The sequence below is a fragment of the Symphalangus syndactylus genome, chromosome 14 (genome assembly GCF_028878055.3).
Source record: "Symphalangus syndactylus isolate Jambi chromosome 14, NHGRI_mSymSyn1-v2.1_pri, whole genome shotgun sequence".
Taxonomy (NCBI): Eukaryota; Metazoa; Chordata; class Mammalia; order Primates; family Hylobatidae; genus Symphalangus; species Symphalangus syndactylus.
Genome location: NC_072436.2, coordinates 85,910,087 through 85,935,930, shown reverse-complemented (window position 1 = coordinate 85,935,930; position 25,844 = coordinate 85,910,087). Strand labels below are relative to the sequence as shown.

The 25,844-nt window shown below is 39.4% G+C and overlaps 1 protein-coding gene across 2 annotated transcripts in view; it reads left to right on the top strand.

Moving 5' to 3' along the window:
• Positions 1 to 25,844, top strand: part of EML6 (EMAP like 6) — a 321,610-nt gene that overhangs the window by 138,659 nt on the left and 157,107 nt on the right. For both annotated transcript variants that reach the window (XM_063617993.1, XM_055243331.2), the window contains 3 exons: positions 14,287 to 14,446; positions 17,821 to 17,919; positions 21,748 to 21,816. In XM_063617993.1, coding sequence (XP_063474063.1) covers positions 14,287 to 14,446; positions 17,821 to 17,919; positions 21,748 to 21,816 — 328 coding nt within the window. The remainder of the gene's footprint in view (positions 1 to 14,286; positions 14,447 to 17,820; positions 17,920 to 21,747; positions 21,817 to 25,844) is intronic.

The window sequence follows — 25,844 nt, the reverse complement described above, 5'->3', positions numbered from 1 at the left end:
GACTCCTTATCCAGTTTGCCAGTCTGTGTCTTTTAATTGGAGCATTTAGCCCATTTACATTTAACGTGAATATTGTTATGTGTGAATCTGATCCTGTCATTATGATGTTAGTTGGTTATTTTGCTCGTTAGTTGCTATAGTTTCTTCCTAGCCTCGATGGTCTTTACAATTTGGCATGTTTTTGCTGGGGCTGGTACTGGTTGTTCCTTTCCATGTTTAGTGCTTCCTTCAGGAGCTCTTTTAGGGCAGGCCTGGTGGTGACAAAATCACTCAGCGTTTGCTTGTCTGTAAAGTATTTTATTTCTCCTTCACTTATGAAGCTTAGTTTGGCGGGATAGGAAATTCTGGGTTGAAAATTCTTTTCTTTAAGAATGTTGAATATCGGCCCCCACTCTCTTCTGGCTTGTAGAGTTTCTGCTGAGAGATCAGCTGTTAGTCTGATGGGCTTCCCTTTGTGGGTAACCCGACCTTTCTCTCTGGCTGCCCTTAACATTTTTTCCTTCATTTCAACTTTGGTGAATCTGACAATTATGTGTCTTGGAGTTGCCCTTCTCGAGGAGTATCTTTGTGGCGTTCTCTGTATTTCCTGAATCTGAATGCTGGCCTGCCTTGCTAGATTGGGGAAGTTCTCCTGGATAATATCTTGCAGAGTGTTTTCCAACTTGGTTCCATTCTCCCCATCATTTTCAGGTACACCAATCAGACGTAGGTTTGGTCTTCTCACATAGTCCCAAATTTCTTGGAGGCTTTGTTCATTTCTTTTTATTCTTTTTTCTCTAAACTTCCCTTCTCTCTTCATTTCATTCATTTCATCTTCTATCAGCGATACCCTTTCTTCCAGTTGATCGCATCTGCTACTGAGGCTTCTGCATTCTTCGCGTAGTTCTCGAAACTTGGCTTTCAGCTCCATCATCTCCTTTAAGCCCTTCTCTCCATTGGTTATTCTAGTTATCCATTCTTCTAATTTTTTTTCAAAGTTTTTAACTTCTTTGCTATTGTTTTGAATTTCCTCTCGTAGCTCAGAGTAGTTTGATCGTCTGAAGCCTTCTTCTCTCAACTCATCAAAGTCATCCTCCATCCAGCTTTGTTCCGTTGCTGGTGAGGAACTGTGTTCCTTTGGAGGAGGAGAGGTGCTCTGTTTTTTAGAGTTTCCAGTTTTTTTGGTCTGTTTTTTCCCCATCTTTGTGGTTTTGTCTACTTCTTGTCTTCGATGATGGTGATGTACAGATGGGTTTTTGGTGTGGATGTCCTTTCTGTTTGTTAATTTTCCTTCTACCAGACAAGACCCTCAGCTGCAGATCTGTTGGAGTTTAGTAGAGGTCCACTCCAGACCCTGTTTGGCTGGGTGTCAGCACCGGTGGCTGCAGAACAGCGGATTTTCGTGAGACCACAAATTCAGCTGTCTGATAGTTCCTCTGAAAGTTTTGTCTCAGAGGAGTACCCGGTTGAATGAGGTGTCAGTCTGTCCCTACTGGGGGGGTGCCTCCCAGTTAGGCTGCTCAGGGGTGAGGGACCCACTTTAGGAGGCAGTCTGTCCGTTCTCAGATCTCCAGCTGCGTGCTGGGAGAACCACTACTCTCTTCAAAGCTGTCAGTCAGACAGGGACATTTAAGGCTGTGGAGGTTCTGGCTGAGTTTTTGGTTGTCTGTGCCCTGCCCCCAGAGGTGGAGCCTACAGAGGCAGGCAGGCCTCCTTGGGCTGTGGTGGGCTCCACCCAGTTCGAGCTTCCTGGCTGCTTTGTTTACCTAAGCAAGCCTGGGCAATGGCAGGCGCCCCTCCCCCAGCCTCGTTGCCGCCTTGCAGCGTGATCTCAGACTGCTGTGCTAGCAATCAGCAAGACTCTGTGGGCATAGGACCCTCCGAGCCAGGTGTGGGACACAATCTCCTAGTGTGCCGTTTTCCAGGCCCGTTGGAAAAGCGCAGTATTAGGACGGGACTGACCCGATATTCCAGGTGCCCTCTGTTTCCCCTTTCTTTGACTAGGAAAGGGAACTCCCTGACCCCTTGCGCTTCCCGAGTGAGGCAATGCCTCGCCCTGCTTCGGCTCGCGCAGAGTGCGCTTCACTGACTGTCCTGAACCCACTGTTAGGCACTCCCTAGTGAGATGAAAGCGGTACCTCAAGCAGAAATGCAGAAATCACCCGTCTTCTGTGTCGCTGGGGCTGGGAGCTGGAGACCGGAGCTGTTCCTATTCTGCCATCTTGGCTCCACCCCCCTATGCCCACTTTTTGATGGGGTTGTTTTTTTCTTGTAAATTTGTTTGAGTTCATTGTAGATTCTGGATATTAGCCCTTTGTCAGATGAGTAGGTTGCAAAAATTTTCTCCCATTGTGTAGGTTGCCTGTTCACTCTGATGGTAGTTTCTTTTGCTGTGCAGAAGCTCTTTAGTTTAATTAGATCCCATTTGTCAATTTTGGCTTTTGTTGCCATTGCTTTTGGTATTTTAGACATGAAGTCCTTGCCCACGCCTATGTCCTGAATGGTATTGCCTAGGTTTTCTTGTAGGATTTTAATGGTTTTAGGTCTAACATTTAAGTCTTTAATCCATCTTGAATTAATTTTTGTATAAGGTGTAAGGAAGGGATCCAGTTGCAGCTTTCTACATATGGCTAACCAGTTTTCCCAGCACCATTTATTAAATAGGGAATCCTTTCCCCATTTCTTGTTTTTGTCAGGTTTGTCAAAGATCAGATAGTTGTAGCTATGCGGCATCATTTCTGAGGGCTCTGTTCTGTTCCATTGATCTATGTCTCTGTTGTGGTACCAGTACCATGCTGTTTTGGTTACTGTAGCCTTGTACTATAGTCTGAAGTCAGGTAGTGTGATGCCTCCAGCTTTGTTCTTTTGGCTTAGGATTGACTTGGTGATGCAGGCTCTTTTTTGGTTCCATATGAACTTTAAAGTAGTTTTTTCCAATTCTGTGAAGAAAGTCATTGGTAGCTTGATGGGGATGGCATTGAATCTATAAATTACCTTGGGCAGTATGGCCATTTTCACGATATTGATTCTTCCAACCCATGAGCATGGAATGTTCTTCCATTTGTTTGTATCCTCTTTTATTTCATTGAGCAGTGGTTTGTAGTTCTCCATGAAGAGGTCCTTCACATCCCTTGTAAGTTGGATTCCTAGGTATTTGATTCTCTTTGAAGCAATTGTGAATGGGAGTTCACTCATGATTTGGCTCTCTGTTTGTCTGTGATTGGTGTACAAGAATGCTTGTGATTTTCGTAGATTGATTTTGTATCTTGAGACTTTGCTGAAGTTGCTAATCAGCTTAAGGAGATTTTGGGCTGAGACAATGGGGTTTTCTAGATATACAATCATGTCATCTGCAAACAGGGACAATTTGACTTCCTCTTTTCCTAATTGAATACCCTTTATTTCCTTCTCCTGCCTGATTGCCCTGGCCAGAACTTCCAGCACTATGTTGAATAGGAGTGGTGAGAGAGGGCATCCCTGTCTTGTGCCAGTTTTCAAAGGGAATGCTTCCAGTTTTTGCCCATTCAGTATGATATTGGCTGTGGGTTTGTCATAGATAGCTATTATTATTTTGAGCTACGTCCCATCAATACCTAATTTATTGAGAGTTTTTAGCATGAAGGGTTGTTGAATTTTGTCAAATGCCTTTTCTGCATCTATTGAGATAATCATGTGGTTTTTGTCTTTGGTTCTGGTTATATGCTGGATTACATTTATTGATTTGCGTATGTTGAACCAGCCTTGCATCCCAGGGATGAAGCCCACTTCATCATGGTGTATAAGCTTTTTGATGTGCTGCTGGATTCGGTTTGCCAGTATTTTATTGAGGATTTTTGCATCAATGTTCATCAAGGATATTGGTCTGAAATTCTCTTTTTTGGTTATGTCTCTGCCAGGCTTTGGTATCAGGACGATGCTGGCCTCATAAAATGTGTTAGGGAGGATTCCCTCTTTTTCTATCAATTGGAATAGTTTCAGAAGGAATGGTACCAGTTCCTCCTTGTACTTCTGGTAGAATTCAGCTGTGAATCCATCAGGTCCTGGACTCTTTTTGGTTGGTAAGCTATTGATTATTGCCACAATTTCAGAACCTGTTATTGGTCTATTCAGAGATTCAACTTCTTCCTGGTTTAGTCTTGGGAGGGTGTATTTGTCGAGGAATTTATCCATTTCTTCTAGATTTTCTAGTTTATTTGCATAGAGGTGTTTGTAGTATTCTCTGATGGTAGATTGTATTTCTGTGGGATTGGTGGTGATATCCCCTTTTTCATTTTTTATTGCATCTGTTTGATTCTTCTGTCTTTTCTTCTTTATTAGTCTTGCTCGTGGTCTATCAATTTCGTTGATCTTTTCAAAAAACCAGCTCCTGGATTGATTAATTTTTTGAAGGGTTTTTTGTGTCTCTATTTCCTTCAGTTCTGCTCTGATTTTAGTTATTTCTAGCCTTCTGCTAGCTTTTGAATGTGTTTGCTCTTGCTTTTCTAGTTCTTTTAATTGTGATGTTAGGGTGTCAATTTTGGATCATTCCTGCTTTCTCTTGTGGGCATTTAGTGCTATAAATTTCCCTCTACACACTGCTTTGAATGTGTCCCAGAGATTCTGGTATGTTGTGTCTTTGTTCTCGTTGGTTTCAAAGAACATCTTTATTTCTGCCTTCATTTCATTATGTATCCAGTAGTCATTCAGGAGCAGGTTGTTCAGTTTCCATGTAGTTGTGTGATTTTGAGTGAGTTTCTTAATCCTGAGTTCTAGTTTGATTGCACTGTGGTCTGAGAGACAGTTTGTTATAATCTCTGTTCTTTTACATTTGCTGAGGAGAGCTTTACTTCCAACTATGTGGTCAGTTTTGGAATAGGTGTGGTGTGGTGCTGAAAAAAATGTATATTCTGTTGATTTGGGGTGGAGAGTTCTGTAGATGTCTATTAGGTCCACTTTGTGCAGAGCTGAGTTCAATTCCTGGATATCCTTGTTAACTTTCTGCCTTGTTGATCTGTCTAATGTTGACAGTGGGGTGTTAAAATCTCCCATTATTATTGTGTGGGAGTTTAAGTCCCTTTGTAGCTCACTCAGGATTTGCTTTATGAATCTGGATGCTCCTGTGTTGGGTGCATATATATTTAGGATACTTAGCTCTTCTTGTTGAATTGATCCCTTTACCATTATGTAATGGCCTTCTTTGTCTCTTTTGATCTTTGTTGGTTTAAAGTCTCTTTTATCAGAGACTAGGATTGCAACCCCTGCCTTTTTTTTCCATTTGCTTGATAGATCTTCCTCCATCCCTTTATTTTGAGTCTATGTGTGTCTCTGCACATGAGATGGGTTTCCTGAATACAGCACACTGATGGATCTTGACTCCTTATCCAGTTTGCCAGTCTGTGTCTTTTAATTGGAGCATTTAGCCCATTTACATTTAAAGTTAATATTGTTATGTGTGAAACTGATCCTGTCATTATGATGTTAGTTGGTTATTTTGCTCGTTAGTTGATGCAGTTTCTTCCTAGCCCAACGGTCTTTACGATTTGGCATGTTTTTGCAGTGGCTGGTACTGGTTGTTCCTTTCCATGTTTAGTGCCTCCTTCAGGAGCTCTTTTAGGGCAGGCCTGGTGGTGACAAAATCACTCAGCGTTTGCTTGTCTGTAACGTATTTTATTTCTCCTTCACTTATGAAGCTTAGTTTGGCTGGATATGAAATTCTGGGTTGAAAATTCTTTTCTTTACAAATGTTGAATATTGGCCCCCACTCTCTTCTGGCTTGTAGAGTTTCTGCTGAGAGATCAGCTGTTAGTCTGATGGGCTTCCCTTTGTGGGTAACCTGACCTTTCTCTCTGGCTGCCCTTAACATTTTTTCCTTCATTTCAACTTTGGTGAATCTGACAATTATGTGTCTTGGAGTTGCTCTTCTTGAGGAGTATCTTTGTGGCGTTCTCTGTGTTTCCTGAATCTGAATGTTGGCCTGCCTTGCTAGCTTGGGGAAGTTCTCCTGGATAATATCTTGCAGAGTGTTTTCCAACTTGGTTCCATTCTCCCCATCATTTTCAGGTACACCAATCAGACGTAGGTTTGGTCTTTTCACATAGTCCCAAATTTCTTGGAGGCTTTGTTCATTTCTTTTTATTCTTTTTTCTGTAGACTTCCTTTCTCTCTTCATTTCATTCATTTCATCTTCCATCAGCGATACCCTTTCTTCCAGTTGATCGCATCTGCTACTGAGGCTTCTGCAATCTTCATGTAGTTCTCGATACTTGGCTTTCAGCTCCATCAGCTCCTTTAAGCGTTTCTCTCCATTGGTTATTCTAGTTATCCATTCTTCTAATTTTTTTTCAAAGTTTTTAACTTCTTTGCTATTGTTTTGAATTTCCTCCCATAGCTCGGAGTAGTTTGATTGTCTGAAGACTTCTTCTCAACTTGTCAAAGTCATCCTCCATCCAGCTTTGTTCCGTTGCTGGTGAGGAACTGTGTTCCTTTGGAGGAGGAGAGGTGCTCTGCTTTTTAGAGTTTCCAGTTTTTCTGCTCTGTTTTTTCCCCATCTTTGTGGTTTTATCTACTTTTGGTCTTTGATGATGGTGATGTACAGATGGGTTTTTGGTGTGGGTGTCTTGTCTGCTTGTTAGTTTTCCTTCTAACAGACAGGACCCTCGGCTGCAGGTCTGTTGGAGTTTGCTAGAGGTCCACTCCAGACCCTGTTTGGCTAGGTGTCAGCCGCGGTGGCTGCAGAACAGCGGATTTTCCTGAGACCACAAATTCAGCTGTCTGATAGTTCCTCTGGAAGTTTTGTCTCAGAGGAGTACCTGGCCGAGTGAGGTGTCAGTTTGTCCCTACTGGGGGGTGCCTCCCTATTAGGCTGCTCGGGGGTCAGGGACCCACTTTAGGAGGCAGTCTGTCCGTTCTCAGATCTCCAGCTGCGTGCTGGGAGAACCACTACTCTCTTCAAAGCTGTCAGTCAGACAGGGACATTTAAGTCTGCAGAGGTTCCTGCTGACTTTTTGTTTGTCTGTGCCCTGCCCCCAGAGGTGGAGCCTACAGAGGCAGGCAGGCCTCCTTGAGCTGTGGTGGGCTCCACCCAGTTCGAGCTTCCTGACTGCTTTGTTTACCTAAGCAAGCCTGGGCAATGGCGGGCGCCCCTCCCCCAGCCTCGCTGCTGCCTTGCAGTTTGATCTCAGACTGCTGTGCTAGCAATCAGGGAGACTCCGTGGGCATAGGACCCTCCGAGCCAGGTGCAGGACACAGTCTCCTGGTGTGCCGTTTTCCAGGCCCATTGGAAAAGTGCAGTATTAGGGTGGGACTGACCTGATTTTCCAGGTGCCGTCTGTTACCCCTTTCTTTGACTAGGAAAGGGAACTCCCTGACCCCTTGCGCTTCCTGAGTGAGGCAACGACTTGCCCTGCTTTGGCTCGCGCACAGTGTGCTGCAGCAACTGTCATGTACCCACTGTTTGGCACTCCCTAGTGAGATGAACCCTGTACCTCAAACAGAAATGCAGAAATCACCTGTCTTCTGTGTTGCTCAGGCTGGGAGCTGTAGACTGGAGCTATTCCTATTTGGCCATCTTGCCTCCACCCCCAAGTGCTACTGTTTTAATCATTGCTTTAGGATTTATTAAGTACTCATAGTACCCAGTTTCTTTGAGGTAGGTACTGTTGTTATTCCCATTCTTATGGATGAGAAACTGGGGCACAGAGAGGATGAGTAATTTGCTGAAGGTGATATATGGGAAACTGTTTGCCAGTAAGTGGAGGAGACAGGTTTCAGTGTTGCACTTGTCACTGAACAAACAGCTCTCCAGGAGAAAAAAATTATGCATACGCATTAATAAACTTACACACTTTACTGATATAAATAATATATAATGCACAACTTACAAATAATAAAATGTCATACTTTTTATTCCACATAGCCAATCAATTCTGATAGAATGCTTTCATTGATCTTTTTTTTCCTCTTTTTCTGAACTTGTATATCTGTGGTCAGTCTATGATTGCAGTTTAACCATGACTTGACAAAATCGAATGAGGAATAAATTCTTGATTACCATCTGGTTCAGCAAAGAAGTTGTTCACATCATTGGCAAATGATTAAAGTTCCAATATGTATATGTTTTACATTTTCCTTATTAATGTAAATAAAGCTATCAGCCCGACATTTGTTGGTCAATGATGTGAGAGAATATTGAGAACGTTTTCTCAATTTTATGTATTCAGCCATAGTGACACACTTTTTTTTTTTTTTTTTTTTTTTTTTTTTGAGACGGAGTCTTGCTCTTTCACCCAGGCTGGAGTGCAGTGGCGCAATCTCGGCTCACTGCAAGCTCCGCCTCCCGGGTTCACGCCATTCTTCTGCCTCAGCCTCTCCGAGTAGCTGGGACTACAGGCGCCCGCCACCACGCCCGGCTAATTTTTTGTATTTTTTAGTAGAGACGGGGTTTCACCGTGGTCTCGATCTCCTGACCTTGTGATCCGCCCGCCTCGGCCTCCCAAAGTGCTGGGATTACAAGCGTGAGCCACCGCGCCTGGCCAACACACTTTTATGTTTATTCTGCATTATCAACGTTTTATCCTATCTCTTAAGTCTAGACAATCAACAAAACAATAAATTAAGCCGTGATTTGTAGCACTTACTGATTTCCATGATGTAAATATACCCACTATGGCTGACTTCAAGCCACCAATGTGACATCATTGAAAATGGAGTTGGGAAGAGGTGTGGAGTAACACACCATCTACGGTATTTCTATCATATGGATAGAATAGCAATAAATAACCTCACAACTATAGACAACAGTGAAATGTAGTAAAATAATTACCAAGTGATGAGCTTTCAGTATGTATTACCTTTGCTTTTAATATAATTTATGTAATTGTAAATCTGTATAACATCTAACAGTGGCTGTGATTAACTGGTTTACAAAGTTGCTAAAACTTAATCAGTTTTTGGTGGCCAGTCTAAGCTGGCTCCAGTCATGCCACTGTATGGCTGTATTTTTAACCATTCTTTTATACGAAGGTATTGCTGGAATATAGTTTCATACCAGTAAGCATAGCATACAGTTATGGCAAGGTATTAAGTTTATTTTACTAAATCACATTCTCATTAGATGCACCGCTCATCAAGCTTGTTAAAGTCCAGTTTTAGGGACCCCCCTGCTAAACTATGGATTATACGGGTTCTGTGGGGTTCATACAATTCAGGAAAATGGTGATGGATTTTGGTGTTTTGTCCGTGTTGCTGTCGTTCCTGTTTATGCTGCCCAAGCCCACCTGGAAGGCAAGGCCCTCTCTGTGGTGTCGAGATCACAGTTGTGGTGGGGTACTCAAGTGCTAAGCGCATCTCTTGGGACCAGGACTGGAACACAGCCATCCCCATCTGAGGTTCCACTACCTCCAGGCCACTGTGTTCAAATCAGGCCTGCCTCTGCCTTTTCTGCCTTTCAGATGAACATCCACTGAGGTTGGGTCACTCCCCCTTGAACCTCCAAAGCAGCAACCTCCCCTTCTGTCCTCAGACAATGCAACTTAATTTTTTGATGTGCCTCTGCCTCTGCAATGGGAAAGCTGCTCTCAAGGTTATCTTCAGGGCAGGGAGGGAGAAGGCTTTCATGCTTTCCTGCTGAGACCTTTTTAAAAAAAAAAAAAAAAAACTAAACATATAAATTATTACTGAGAGAATCACTGAAGCAGCCTGGGCAAAAATGAAATGAGGCTTAAGAATTACGAATGTTTTTTAAATGCTGCACTTGGAACAAGTGCTTATAAAATTTTTTGCCTCAAGGAATCAAGAATGATTAGTATTGATTAGTATTTTTGTTGTTGTTGTTGTTAAACTTCATAAGCAAGGCTGTTTCCTTCCAGGACCCTTTGGATTTTCTTCTTTTACACAAGATGTTTGGAAATCTTCCTGATCTCATCTGACATCAGGAAGCCATGCTTTTCCCTCCTGGCATGCTAGAGAAACAAATCAATTTCTTCTCTGAGATAGGTTGATGAAAGTCCTTCTCTGCAGTGCTTTCTATTGCTATGGTAACAGAATATGGGATTTCCCAAAAGAACTAGGCTTATATTATTAAAAAACAGTTCTTTCAAAACTTGATCCTTTTTTTGTTGCCATATGTAAAATACAATAAATGGAATAAACTGAGTACCAAAGGAAAAACAGTGACACCAAACCTTTTTATGTAGGTGTGGAATGAGACTTTCATTGTATTGAGACTCTCAATGAAAGGGAGTCAACTATAAAAGTTTTAATATTGTGACAGTGCTGTCGTAGCTACAATAACTTGCAAAAGTTGCAAGTTTTCTTAGAAAAGCAAATAATTAAATATATGGACTCTTAATTGGCAGATAGACTTAAAATAGAGGTAAGTGGTGTCCGTACTTCCAGTCATAACATGGTAAAGAAGATGACAAGAAGCCCGGGGTAGAACAAGCATTTTGTGTGATGGTAGCACTCTCCGCTTCTGTGACCCCCTCTATAGAAGGACACAATAGTTGGCCATTTCTCATGAGATCTTATCAAAAGCCCAGGAATTCAGGGGACAGGGTTCTTTCCATCACAGCCCCTTAATTATATACAAAGACCTGACCTTTTAATCTGCTGGTTGACTAACAGCGTGGCTGGAGGGTGACTTCTGAGGCTCAGAGCACTCAGAAAGGAGCAAAGAGCAATTTTGAGGTAGGTAGAAAAGGATGGACTTGGTTTCATTTGGGGAAAATTCAAACATAATACTCACCTGTCATTTAAAATGCTTCTGAACTAAAATTCCAAAGATGTGTGGAATTTTGTTTATTAAATAAGTACTTATTAAATAAATCTGTAACTCCACCATTATTGATACCTTATATTCTCTTGCAAATCTAGTGAGTAAAGTTTGTGAGCTTTTCTCCTTTTTTGAGGCTTAACATGTGCTTTTGAAATGACATGACAAATTTAAAATAGAAATAAATGCCATTTGGCTGTGCCCTGGATGAGACATGGATGCCATTTGGCTGTGCCCTGGATGAGACATAACACTCTGGTGAAAGGAGTGGAGTTTCTGGGAAGTTGATGGGAAAGGTAACAAATAGTAAAGTGAATAAAGGTGGTTCTCTGTTCTTGCTATTCTTGACATGGACATAGATAAATGGTAATATTATGAGTCCCTCTAAGCAATCATGTTGCATCAAGCCAGAGAGGTGATGTCAGAGACTCTGGCTCATGAAAGGAGAAAAAGCTCACTTTCTTAATGTACCCAAATGGCAAAGGAGGACTGGAGAAAGGGCTGTAAAGAGATGATTTAACAAACAGTGTGAAGGAACTTCTGGCAAGAAAAAAAAAATTGCAATGTGAACTTTTTAGTAAATGTGATAAATTTATGGGCTTCAATATGAATGAAAAGAACAATAACCAGCATAAAAATACTTTAAATCCAAAATGTGAGGTGTTTTGGGGTAGCGCTGCTAATTGAGTAACTAAGGCTGGTAAGTTATTTGAAGACTTGTTGAAATCTGTTTATTCCATTCCCCCCAACCCCGTCATTCAAAGAACTGAAATAAATCAGGAATTACGGAATTAGAACAACTGCTCGGAGCAGCGATTTATTATTTGCTTCTGGATGCTTCAGAATCTCAAGAATCTACCAAGTATCTCAAGGATTTTAAAATAGAAGCTGTGATCACAGCAAAATAGTTTAATTTATATCTCTTGAAAGTGTTTCTGGCCTTCCAGGGGAAATATGCTCATTCTTCATTTTCTAGTCCCTGGGTAGAACCTGTTACCTATTGCAGGGGGGAGAGGCAATATGGCAGCCAAGATGGTTGGCACCATTCACTCCCTCTTCAGGTATTTTGTTAATGCTTACTCTGCTGTATGATGTTCCAGGAACTGTTTAGAGTGATGGAAGACAGCCCCCGCCCTCACGGAGCATACAATCTAGTCAATCCTCTTCTTCCTAGCCTTTAGGGCTCCAGATGTGATGCTAACCTGAGCAGTCTCCTTGGTTTCCCCACTAAAAATTGGATAGAGTTAGGCCATCTTTTCCCAGGATCAGGCTCATAGGCTTCAAACTTTACTGTAGCCAGGCTCTGTGAGTTACGAACCTCGTCGCCCACACAAAATCTTCTGTCAACTTTAATGTGCCCAGGCTTGTTCTTGAGACTCAAACATACTAAGCATTTCCCCCTCTGTTCTCACCCCCAATAGCTCTTGACTCTTCTTTATTCCCTCTACGCATATCTTCCCTCACTGTCTCTCCATGGTCCCTAACTGACCACCTTGCCTCTCCTAACACCCCTCACAGATCTGTCCTTACCCCTGCATTTCATCACTGCTAGGATTACCTTCCTAAATTATGGAACTGTTTATTCTGTGTCCTGCTGAAAATAGTCAGTGGTACCCTAATTTCCTGGCCTGGCTAAGACAGCTTTCAAGAGCTGCCCCTGCCTGCCTGACCCATCTCATTTCCTGCCATTCTCTGTAAGACTGAAACTGTGGATGACATTGTCTTTTCACATGACTCTCCTTTGCACCTTGTCTTTCATATGAACTCGTGTCTTCCCTAATGTCCTGGGCAGCTGGTCACTCCATCCTCCATCTTTCTCCATCCTCCATCTTTCTATGTTACTGTGTATATATATTGACATATTGTAATTACTTCTTTACATGTCTCTTTCCTCTGAAAGTGGGCTCCTTGAAAGACAGCAGTGTGATTTCTGTTTATATATCTATGGCACTGTCCCTGACATACCATAGGTCCATAAGGGCCTGCTGAATAAGTGAATGAGCTAGAATATACTGGTTTGTCAAGAAACAGGGTTTTTAGCCTGCTTCCATCTGCTCAGCTTAATGAGCAAACGTGGCATGCCATAATCTTGCAGTTTTCTGGGACATCTGGATGCTTTGAAATACCAGGTGTGTCTCAACAAAATTGAGATTGGGAGGGTCCTTTCTTATTGATCATCTCTCACCAACTGAATGCTGAAGTGTTCTACAACTTTAAAAAGTTAAAAGCTTCTAGCATTCACCTATTTTGAAAAGCTACCCTTCTACATGGGTTATCTTTCTGTATTACTTGCTTATGAAGATTCCCGAAGATATATTTTCCAGCAAGCACTTCTCAGATGTCCAACGTGGATTTAAAGTACATATTTTATTTTCAGAAGCCATATTATATTCACACAGGCATGTTTATGTTGGTTATAGATATATAATGCTAATTACACAAAAGACAAAATTTGTATTCAGTGTTCACTCTGTGCCAGGCACTCTAAGTACTCGAGATTCACTATATCATCTATTTTCTGTATTATCTCTATTTTTAGATGAGGAAACTGAGGCAAAAGATGAAGTAATTTGTCCAAAGAACCAGAGATAGTAAGTGCGGCCAACATGCAAATCCGCTGTCTGATGTCAGAACATACACTCTCATTAACATCATGCTAAAAACTGAAAAAAAAGAAAAAGTCTACTTCCATTTACTGTGTTAAGCAGATGCTGAAAATTGAAATGGGAAAATTTCTATTTGTTTATTGTATAAGCAGAAGTTTATACAATTAGCTAGTTTGCTATATAGGTAAGGTGCTCTTGATTCCCAGCATCTATTTTTCAGAAAGGCGCAACATCTGTACACAATGAATTTAAAACATTAGGGTGATTTTTTTTTAATCTAGGAAAAATACTTCTCAACAGCTACTGACTCCTTAAAATACCAGTTGGTATTTGACGAAGTTTCATTTTTATTGAACTACAGAGAAAAATTCCTATACAAACCACAATTGTAATTTGTAGTTCTTTGGTGTCACAGTGATCTATGTAATATGGAAAATCTATAGCAACAGACACAGAAACTGCACATGACTCTGGGACCCATTCATGCTTTGTGAAATCCTAATGAGGGATAGTATCCAGCGCTTCTGCAAGCAGGTTTAATTCCAAGAAGAGACCCTTCCTTTAGTAACAACATTTTAAAAAAAAAAAAAGTCAAAAGCTAACTTGAAAACAAGTAATATTTTGAAAATCAATTATTAGATTTCACAACATAAAGCAATTATAAAACTATACAGACGATTTTAAATTGAATAATTACAATCACAACAGCACCTAATTTTCAAGGTAACCGGTGGGTAAGACCAAATGAGATTGTCAGACTGTGCTAAGCCTCTCTGCTAAAGTGAACATTTCAATTAGACAAATCAAGTAATTAATTCCTTTGGGGACAGTTCAGACTCTTTCTCTTGAGATCACCTTGTTAGATAATTTAAATGAGAAACAGATTTGGATAAAAGGTGATCAGTGTTTTCTTAAGTTGGAAGATGTGAAAAGAAACCTTTTCTCTTTCAGCCTTGCCTTACACCCAGACAGAACTCTCGTTGCAACTGGCCAAGTCGGGAAGGAGCCATATATATGCATATGGGATTCCTATAATGTCCAAACTGTGTCTATTCTTAAAGATGTCCATACACATGGAGTTGCCTGCCTGGCTTTTGACTCAGATGGACAGGTGTGTATCTTTTTTTTTTTTTTTTTAACTTGTTTTATTTAATGACTTCTCACAATTCACTTAAAACTATAATACGAATAGCCGGTAGACTCAAAGTCCATCAACCCTTGCTGATTCTCCTGGCACAGTCTCCTAGAATTTTTCACCTGCTTTTTCCCCTTTAAAGCTATGGCACTAATACCAAGCTCTGGATAGGCCTTGGTTTTGGTTCCCCTAGTCCCGCCATCTGGTTAAAAAGCCTCCATAAAAGAAGTCATGAATTCATGCTGATCAGGTTCACCATAGCCCAGTAATTCTACTTTGTTGTCTGTTGTTAGCTTCCTGTTTGGAATAAGGGCTGGACCAAGCCTTATTCACAGACCTCAAGCCCTGAGCATGTCTGTAGTACCTCTTGCTTTCAAAAGATGACATCACCTCCTAATAATCCACTGAGAAGATTATCCTTGACTCTTTACCTTGACGTCACTTTTAGCTGCTTCTCCTTGTCCTCCCCCAATTCAATCTATCATCAATTCCTGGGTATTCATGTTTCTTTACAATAACTGACATCCTCTCCTTTCCATTCTTTCTGCCACTGTCCTTTAAGTGCTGATAAGTCAATGTGATATCTGACTTAGTTTTAATCTCTTAGTCTCCTCACAGGCAATTTCTTGCTAATGCATTTCATCAACTGAAAACGGTGTGAAAGCATTGTTTAAAACCAATAAGAGCTTGGAGTACCCAATGAATAAAGTCCACACTTTGTAGGTGGGCATTCTATTTTAGCCAACTTTTCTAGACTTTTATCCATTGTGCCCTTGTAGTCGAATTGGACAAATCTGCAAGACTCCTATACCACAGACCCTGCACGTTTGTACCTCTGGGTCCTTCCTCAGTCTGTCCTGTCCACCTGAAGTGTCCTGCTCACCCTTTTGCCCATTGAAGTGATTGAGTCTCCAAAGATTTTCACAAAGCCTTGCCACTCCCTCTCAACAATGTTTTCTTCTTTTGACCTACAGCAACACTTGGCAGAAAAGATAGGTCGATACGTTCTAGAAAAGAAAGTAAAAACGGAGGGGTCATTCCTGGCTCTGGCTGCATTCATCTCCTCCCTAAGCCCGGGCCTTTTCTCCCCATCTCCCCAACTGCCTCCGTTTCCTTTGCCACCCTTCCTCTGTCTCTCTCACCCTCCATGTTTCTGCCTGTTAATTCTTTCAATCTAATTTTTGACAAGTTTCAGAGTTAATTCTGTAAGTTGGTGCCATGCAAAGATGTGTGAAATTATTCATAGAGGCTTAACTGAAAGTCTGTAGGAAATTCAGTGGATTATAGGAGTTAACCTGGTTTGAGTCACTTTTGAAAAACAATTAGCATTTACTTGCTGTTTTCTATTTTAGGAGAGCATCAATCACTAGTCATCTAGCTTTCTAGAACTAGATTCACTACATTTGTGGATCCCTGGAATATATGTTCTTTATTTTACTCCTCTGTAATCTCATCCAGTTAGTTTAATGCATACATTCCCTTTTATGGCTAAAGAGACAATAGCTGGATGCTAGTATTTGTTCAGGCTTGCAGTTATATTGACTTCCTGAATAAACTGAAGTGAATCAGAATCCATACACATGTACAAGTGTAAATGTATGCTTCTGTCTGTACTGCTATGCACCTTCTCTAATCTGATTTTGTTATTCAAGCAAGCATTCTTTATCAATTTGTTCTGAAGTGTCACAAGAAAATGTAATGCAGCAGAGGGAAATCCAGCTTTAACTTAGTTTTTGTCCATGTTAATTTATGTTAGAATCCTAGCTATTCTCCTTTAGGTTTCATTTTGAAGGATGGTGGTGGGGGTAGATTGCACGGTACTTAACTCTCAGGTGAGAGAAATAACCTCTTATATGTTAGCCATGATGGATTTCGTGGCTTGTTGATGACTATTGCTTCAGGTCCGCCTTACTCCCTGGACAGAGTTCACTGGAATCGAATGATATTTAGAAGTGACAAATAGCCCATCACCTCACAATCAACAAAAGGCAATAAAAATGCTTTTCAGGTAGCTATGGGACCTGTCACTACAGATGAACAAAACAGGTTCTTTTCAGCTTTTTCTCCATCAAAAAATGTGGGTTTTACTTCAGTGCCCCTATTTGTGTTAACTGCTTTTTTTCTCTTAAAAAGAATAAGCTGAATGGAATTCACCCATTCAAATTTTCTTACCAATAAAAATACAGCCACATCTTATTTCCATTGCTGAAACTCTCAATTAAAAAATTACAGCAAAGACATTTCTTAAGGACACATTAAAAAACCCTCAACGATGTGTGTTACGTTAAAAATTCCTAATGGAAGCCATCTTTAGTGAAGAAACCTGAAGAATCCGTGCATAACAGCACATGTATACATTTAACCATATGTGGCTGTCTGCTTCATCCACACGGTGAGTGTGCGCATACACAGGCACACTCTCAAATGTACTCAGTACTCACACACTCTTACACTTGGGGAATACCATATTTTTAAAACCCTTTTATTTTACATCACTTGACCCATACAACAATCCAATAAAGTAGAAGGAATGAATATTTTTTATACCCATTGTACAAATGAGAAAACTGAGATTTAAGGAGGTTAATTTTGCAAGGTCTTATGTCTGGCTACTTAAAAGTGAAAAGAAAAGCCAAATCTACTTATAGTTCAGATTTCTTACACAATGCTGTCTCCTTATAAGTGATATCCTGCAAGAAACTCTGATTTTGGTATGACTGTTGCCTGTTTTTCACACTTTTGGTTTTGTATATAATCATGTGGGTTGCATTTTATTCTTCCTTTAAGGACAGGTTCTGACCTGACCCCAAGTAATTTAGGCTGGGAGGTGAAGTACCAGATTACTTCTACTTAGATTATATTATCTTTTAGTCATCTTAAATGTTTGTAAAATTATAGAAAACTAAAAATTAATGTTCATTTATTCTATTTGTCAAACCCTTAAATTTTAGCAGTTTAAAGCTTTTAGACTATAGAATCCTGGGTTCTATTAAATCTCACATTAAGATTTTACCTAAAAATTTTAAGTTATAAATTCCAGATGCTGCTTTCAAGTTCTGTTTCTGTAGTTTCTATTGACTTATCAGAGATTTCCTGAGAGTTTACATGTGTGTTTCTTACACTTAAAAAGGATAAAGGAGCTGTAGCTCTTAGGTTTTTGAAATTTCAGCATATACTAATGGAAATCATCTATTGTGATATTTTTAGTTTGGGGTTTAAGATGGGTTTTGAGAGATCGGTTTGTTATAAGAAATTCGATGCCTATCCTATAGTAAATAGTAACTATTTCTTAATGTGTCAATAAGTCTTCCCATCCCTTTTGGGTACTAAATTATTGTTCTTATTCTTAGCGTTTAGCCTCTGTGGGGTTGGATGCCAAAAACACAGTCTGCATTTGGGACTGGAGGAAGGGAAAACTTCTGGCCTCAGCCACCGGCCATTCTGACAGGGTAAGAACTTATTGGATGAAGCTGTGCAGATTTCAGAACTTGGGGGGACTTGTGATATTGCTTCTTAGACTTCTAATATTTTCAAAAGTAAATTTTTCATGTATACATTTTTCCTATTAAACTTATAAACATCTTCTTTTTTCATGATTAATAGCTAACTGTTTTAATGTGCTTTTGGTGATCCAGTACTTTATATGAATTGTTACTGCTTTTCATAGGCAAAGCAAATTTTTGATGCTGGCATTTTACTACTTTATGAAATCAAAATGGAATTGAATTTGAAATTATGTGTAGTTTAGATGTATTCATTTAGAAATGGAAATAGTTGTTAGAAAATAGTCACAAAATATGATTACAAGGGTAAGCATTTTGATTTTGAATGAGTGTAATGACAACTTTGTGATTCTTCGTTGTATTTGAGAACATTGAATGTGGTCTGCTTACTCCTGTTGAAGTCAGTGTGATCAGAACTGATAATTCCATGTAGTCTTAGGGGATAAAGAGGGTATATACATAAAACTGGTCAGAACTCTAATTTGCCAGTGTCTTGCATAATTAAAATAATTTGACTCCTTTATTATCTTGGTTTCTCTAGTTTAAACAATGAATTTGCATGACTGTCTTACTTGAATTCCTAGTTGTTTTGTATTTCTGCACAATGTAAGTGTTCATGTAGAACAGGCGTGTCCAATCTTTCGGCTTCCCTGGGCCACACTGGAAGAATTGTCTTGGGCCACACATAAACACCAACACTAATGATAGCTGATGAGCTAAAAATAAAATAATCTCATAATACCTTAAGAACGTTTACAAATTTGTGTTGGGCTGCATTCACAGCCATCCTGGGCTGTGGGTTGGACAAGCTTGATGTAGAATGAGGCTTTAATTAAACATGAAATTCACTGTCTCTTGCTTAGAAGGAACTCTAAAAAAAAAAAAAAATTTAAGTATGAATGGCACGTTCACCTATGGAGGTTTGTAGGGAGAAGACCCCACAGATGTTGCAAATTCTACTCCAGGATCAAGTCTTCAGAAAGCTCAGGAGTGACCAAAAGTAGAACCTCAGTACTGTAAGAGGCCTGGTACCCCTCTCGTCCAGTAGTTCCCAATCCTGGCTACAGATAGAATCTCCTGGGGAGACTTCACAGCATATATATATACACTCATATATTTTATCTGAGTTATTCTGCATTTACTACTTCTGTTTCTGAATCATTTTATATAGTCTGACCTGAACTAGTATACTGTCTGTCAGAATTTTTGGCCTTATCACCTTGGAAAAAGTAGAAAACTTAAGTTACAGTTTAAACCAGTAAAATCTCCTTACTTAGAAAAATAGACTAATGTAATCACTTTGGCTTGTATAGAAACAGCTTTTATTGTTAAATTATTACTGTTAAACTAAATTTGGCCTCAGCTGCCCTCCATATAGCAAGTCTCTACAAAATCAACTGCAACCTAGCTTGGTAAGTGACCGAACTGAAAATTTAGGTGTATACTTCCGTAACAAATAGCTGAGTGGCAGCCAGCTTCAGCCAATGGCAGGCTGCCACCTATTGAGACCATGCCCAAATAAAGCAAATTCGGAGCTGAAACTAGGAAAGCTGTTTCTGTACCTCAGTTCATTTTTCCCGGCATACATATGCCTGCCTAGTTGCAGAGCAGAGCTCTCTGAACCTCTTCTGGTTCTGAGGGCTGCCCAATTTGCAAACAGTTCTTTGCTCAATTCAACTCTGTTAAAACTTTAGATAAATTGAACACTACTGGATAACATGTGACTTGCCTGTATGTTTCAGTGACTGTGCATGCCCTATTGCTGTGCTACCGCTTTCCAGTAAGGGTGAAATGTAAAAAGTATAATAGGACTATAGTGATGAGTCTGTAATCTTAGGATGTTTTGATGAAATGCTTTATTTGGAAGAATGTTCCCCCAGACCGCATAACCTGTGTCACACATAATTTTGCTCTTTATTACTGATACCAGTATGAATTATTGACTGCTTATGGTTAACTTCAAGATTATCTTCAAGATTATTTTAGTGGCACTAAAATACTTAATCCATTACATTTATATAATGAATGTTTTATACCCTGCAAAATGACTTTATATACCTTATCTTCATTGACCTTAATAAAACTTGAGGTGGTATTATCCACTGTAGAGAAGATGAGGTTAAGGTTAGAGATGCTCAGACTTGCCTGAGCTTGAATGGCTGAAATGGATACTTGGACCAAGTACTTTTTCTTCAGTGCTCTTTCCGGGGACCATAATTGCTTCTTTATATGTGATGAAAAGTTAGTGGTCTAGGTTATTTCTCTGGTCTAGACTTTGTCCCTGACAAGTAGTCCTTCCCTTTGTATCAGTGTGTCATAGAATGTGGTCCATGGGTCTGCCTCCATCAGAATCTCCTGTAGTCTGTTTAAAGTGTGGGGTATCTGGGCCCAATTCCAGAGCCACTAAATGAGAGCATCTCAGATGGGCCCTCGAAATACCTGTTTTAAGCAGTTGCTATGGGCAATTTGATTCTCAGGATTGACCTTTTCCTTCTTGTCTCTGGAATGGAAATAGAACTACCTGCAAACTGTCTGGTAGCTCTTGTTAAAGAATGACAAATAGGCCCGGCACGGTGGCTCATGCCTGTAATCCCAGCACTTTGGGAGGCCAAGGCAGGTGGATCACGAGGTCACAAGATTGAGACCAGCCTGACCAACATGGTGAAACCCCGTCTCTACTAAAAATAGAAAAATTAGCTGGGTGTGGTGGCACGTGCCTATAGTCCCAGCTACTCGGGAGGCTGAGGCAGGAGAATTGCTTGAACCTGGGAAGCGGAGGTTGCAGTGAGCCGAGATTGCGCCACTACACTCCAACCTGGGACAGAGCGAGACTGTCTCAAAAAAAAAAAAGAATGACAGGCTGGGCGCAGTGGCTCACGCTTGTAATCCCAGCACTTTGGGAGGGTGAGGCGGGCGGATCACGAGGTCAGGAAATCGAGACCACGGTGAAACCCCGTCTCTACTAAAAATACAAAAAAATTAGCCGGGCGTGGTGGCGGGCGCCTGTAGTCCCAGCTACTCGGAGAGGCTGAGGCAGGAGAATGGCGTGAACCCGGGAGGCGGAGCTTGCAGTGAGCCGAGATTGCGCCACTGCACTCCAGCCTGGGCGACAGAGCAAGACTCTGTCTCAAAAAAAAAAAAAAAAAAAAAAAAAAAAAAAAAAAAAAAAGAATGACAAATAGTAGTTGCAGATATATTTTCAGTTCATTGGATAATTGAAAATATAATAGTATGTTGGGTCAGATTAAAATGATATCCTGAGGGACTATGTAAGTTAATGTCAGATAAATCCCTCTGCCTTACGTTTAGGAATATTAACTTCTGTGATTATTAGAGACTGTTGGCCACACTAAATTGTAGTTAACTATTGAATGTTTTCCTAGCTAAGAAGCATTTTATAATTCTTTAGATTTCTATTGAAAAGCTATCTCCAAAGTGTTAGCACTGTGGAGAGCTATTGAAAAATTTGATCAAAAATTTATCCTAAATTGTCCATTTGTTTATCCCAAATGGACAAAATTAAAAATATGACACCAGTTTGTTCTAAATAATTCTGGTAAGTTCTCTCTCTACTCAGGCCTTAAGGTGAGTAGACATGAGGTGATAATGTGTGTTACTTCCTGACTCATTGCAAGCCAAATCTTCCATTTTTATTCTGTGCAGGTAACATTGTGTTCTAAATGTTAGGGTAGAGTCTCGGCAGTTGGACTAGTATTGGGAAAAGGCAAAAACATATCAAATGATCAACATGGGAACTTTCAATGTTTTGAACAGATTTTTGATATTTCCTGGGATCCGTATCAGCCAAACAGAGTGGTTAGCTGTGGAGTAAAACATATAAAGGTAAAGTTTTTTGTTTTTTGATTTTGGTACCTTGAGTGCAAATAATTTTAGGTGTTTGTATAGATAATTTGATGTTGAGAGACTGCTAGACTTTACATTTTTTTTCTTTAATATAGTGCCCTCTTACCTGTTTCTCTGCTCCTGAAGCAAACTAACATCAGCTGATGGGGCTGTCTCTTAGAAATGCAAAGTAATGACAATCAAGTGAAGTGCTCAGCAGGCAACTGAAAAGGAAATTTTATGTTAATTAAATATCTAACTGAAGACTCATAATACGTGTGGGATTGCATGTTTTAAAACAGTGCTGATTTTAATGTTGTGAACTAAGTTTTTCCATTATAATGAATATTTACGTATTTGCATGTCAACACTTTGACATGTTATGTTCCCTTAAAAGAAAGCTATCATGTTGCGCTCTACATGGAAATAGAGGAATTCACAGTACAAACCTATCTGGACCATTAGTTTTTAAATGCCCCAATCTTCCTCTAGACTACACTGTCATCTGGGTAGGCCCCACATTTGCTTCTTACTATTTTGTTCACAAATAGCAAAATTAACTGTATCAACATGCTTTGCTCTGACATAGCAAAAATTTCTCCTGACCCCTGGGGTATGGCCCAGGATCTTCTTTCTCTATAGGATTGTAAATAATATAAGTTAAAGTCCATAAACAAGAGTATAAGGATTACCTTCTTGCATAGAGCATGCATGGATTCTGTACAAAAATGGTACATTTTTGTATGAACGAAGATTTTCCTCTAACCACCCCCTCCTATTTTGCAGTTCTTTTAGTCTAGTTTTTCACGATCCTTCCCATTATTCTTACTTGGTTAGAAGGGGACAGATGATAAAATACTCAAATAAGTATAACAAATACAGAAGACTTACCTAAAGAATGTTACAAAACTCTGCAGAGGAATGTAAAACAGTACTTGAACAAATGGAGTGACAGTGTTGATTCTGGACACGTCTAAAATTTACAAATGTATCATTTACCTCCAAATTTATATTTGGTAGAAATGCAGTTAAAATCCCTATTACTTTTGTTTTTACCTGACAGAATTTCCCTTTAAATTATCCTAAATTAACCTGGAAGCATTAAATAATGACAGTAACTGAACTTTGGGATAAAGAATCATGAAGAGGATATATCTACCACTATTTACTAAAGCGTAGTAGAATTTAATTTAAATGGTATAAGACTTGGATACAAAGAAATAAAAGCTGAAAAATAGACCTTAATATGTATGACAACTTAGAGTATAATAGCATCTCTAACTGGTAGGCACAAATTTATCAATTTTTTGGAAAAAGTCAATACTTCATACTATACACTAAAACAAAGTCTATATGAATTAAAGAGGTAAGTTTCAAAAACTATAAAATAACTAGAGGAATATATAGGCAAATGTTTAACTGCTCAAATTGGAGAAAGATTTTTTTAAAATGTGAAAGCAAAGAAATGGTAAGGGATAATACTGATGAAACTGTAGAAATATTAAAACATTCTGTATAATTCCTTCTTTCCACAAAAAGAGGGAAACCGCAAACTAGCAAGAGTATAAGCAACACACAAAGTAGATACTGGGTTGTTCTCAAAATGCAAAGACCTCTTGCAAATCTGTAGAATGGACAAAGAACATAGAAAACTGACAAAAATAGAAGTACTGTTGGCCAATAGACTTATGAAAATGTTAAAATCTCAATAATTAAGGAATACAAGTTTTAAAATAACGGAACATTTTAAATCTATCAAGTTTATGATTAAAAGTATCCTATCTTGGCAAGGATTCAGTGAATGACCACTCACAACCCTTGCTGGTAGAGGGGGGTAAGCTGATAATGGTCTTTCAGCCAAGAAATTTGGAAATATTTAACCTTAGAAATGTCAATTCTCTTTGATCCAGTAATTTCATATCTTAGAATCTATCCCAAGCAATTGTTAGAAATATGAACCAAGAGCTGACTCATTGCTGAGTAACTTATCAATAGCAAATAACCAAATAGAAGATCTGAAACAAACCAAACAGAAGATCTGAAACCACTTAAGTGTCTCTAGGAAGTTGAATAAAATGTTATATCCATATGATGAAACACTGTACAATCATAAGTTATGTTTTAGATGATTGATATTGGGAAATATTCACCATCTATTATGGGGAAGTTTACAGTTTACTTTGGGGGTGGGTGATGGTGGGATTAGATTTGTGGCTTTTTTTTCTTTAAAAACATTTTTATGTAGGAAATACATTAGAAGGACATCTCCAAATGTTAAACAGTTATCTCTGGGTAGTGGATTGATGGATAATTTTTTCCCTTGTATACTTCATTGTAAAATTATTTTACAATAATATATCTTTCAAAATAAGAAAAAATTTAAAAATGGAGAACAAAAAGTTTAGAGGTTCCGCTACTCAAAACTGTAAGATATTCCATCAACACTTTAGGGCTTCATAAACATTTAATAATCCTGTACCAAGCCCTGGTGTGTATATTTTTAATCTAGGAAAACATCAGCTGAAATCTAGGTAGTTTGCTTTATTAGCAGCAGCTGGAGGCTCCTTCTATGCTTGGTACAGCTTACCTGAAAGACCAAAAACTCACTCAGTTTAATACTTGAGTTTGTACTAGGTGAAAGAACAAAAACACACCCCACTTTCAATTTGCTTGAAGTTTAGCCGTTAAAACATTAAGACAGAATGTTTTAGAAGAAAGATAAAATCAAAGCCCTCTATCGATAAAGATGAGATCCCAGCTGGCTAGAAGCATGTTGTCAGGATGGAGATGCTGCTTAGGCTGAGCCTCAGTGGGTGGGTGAGTTTGGTAGGAAGGGTCGGGAGGCAGAACTAGGGGAAGGGTTGCACTTCTGTCAGGAGTTAAGAGAGGCATTGGTCACCCATGGAAGCGTGGGACTGGGGAGCTGGGAGGGTCCTTGGCTCATGATACGTTCCAAGATTACCAATGTTTTCATCACCAAAGAACCTATTCCATAGTATTTTTAGGGAAGAAATATTTTGAAAGATGGTGGCCACAAAATAAACTAGCCATTAAATCATAGTTTCCTTAGCAATGTTTTATTAGTCAAAGATGTTATCTGCCAACATGAGTCTCTGATCAGACTAAAATATGAAAATTGTTTCAGCCATGAGTAAAAAAACATGTGAGTTCATGATGATCCTGATTTCTGCTAGGCTGTGGTGGGTTTCTGGAAATCTGGGACCCTAACCTGGTAGCCATCATCCATCCTGTACTCAGTGGTGAAGAAACCCAGGACCCTAGGGGGTTAGGTGGGAATTTGACTTCGATTCGTGATTATTTCCCTCTACTTGACTCTGGGCAACCATTTAATCTCCCTGAGGCTGAATTAATATTCATTCATTCTCTGTCTTTCTCTCTGTCTGTCTCTCTCTCAGAGAGAGATCACTACCTCCTAAATTAAAGATAATTATATTAAAGAGTATGGAACCCAGTAGGGGCACAATAATGTGAATTTCCTTCCCCATTTCCTAGGTTCACAAAAATGATGGCAGAGGTGAGATTTAAGCTCAGCCTCTGACTCCTATAGAGCTCTTTCCACTGAGAAATGTCTTTAGTGAACTACCTTGCCTTAACTTTTTACTGGGTTCTAACTAGATTTGCTGCTTACTTCATAGAATTCTCCTGATTCCTTCCTATCTCTTTCTATTCTTGGTTAACTCTAACTTTTAAATCGGTAAATTCTAAAAGCAGAAAAGCAGAGGCAAAATTCTGAAACTTTATTTGAAAACAAGAGCTACTTATCCTGTTTAAATTTAATTGTCGTAGCAGACTTGGACTTTTTTTCTAAGCAAATACAAGCATTTTTACCTCAAAGAATTTGGAATGTCTACCCAGCAATACTTTATTAATTTTGTTTAGAAATATAATACATTTAAGCAGGCTTCAAAAAATTATTTTTGCTGTTCGTATTCTCTATATCCAATTACCAGGATTTCTCCACATTTTTTTCCCTGAAAAAACCTACCTTAACATTGAATGATTCCAGT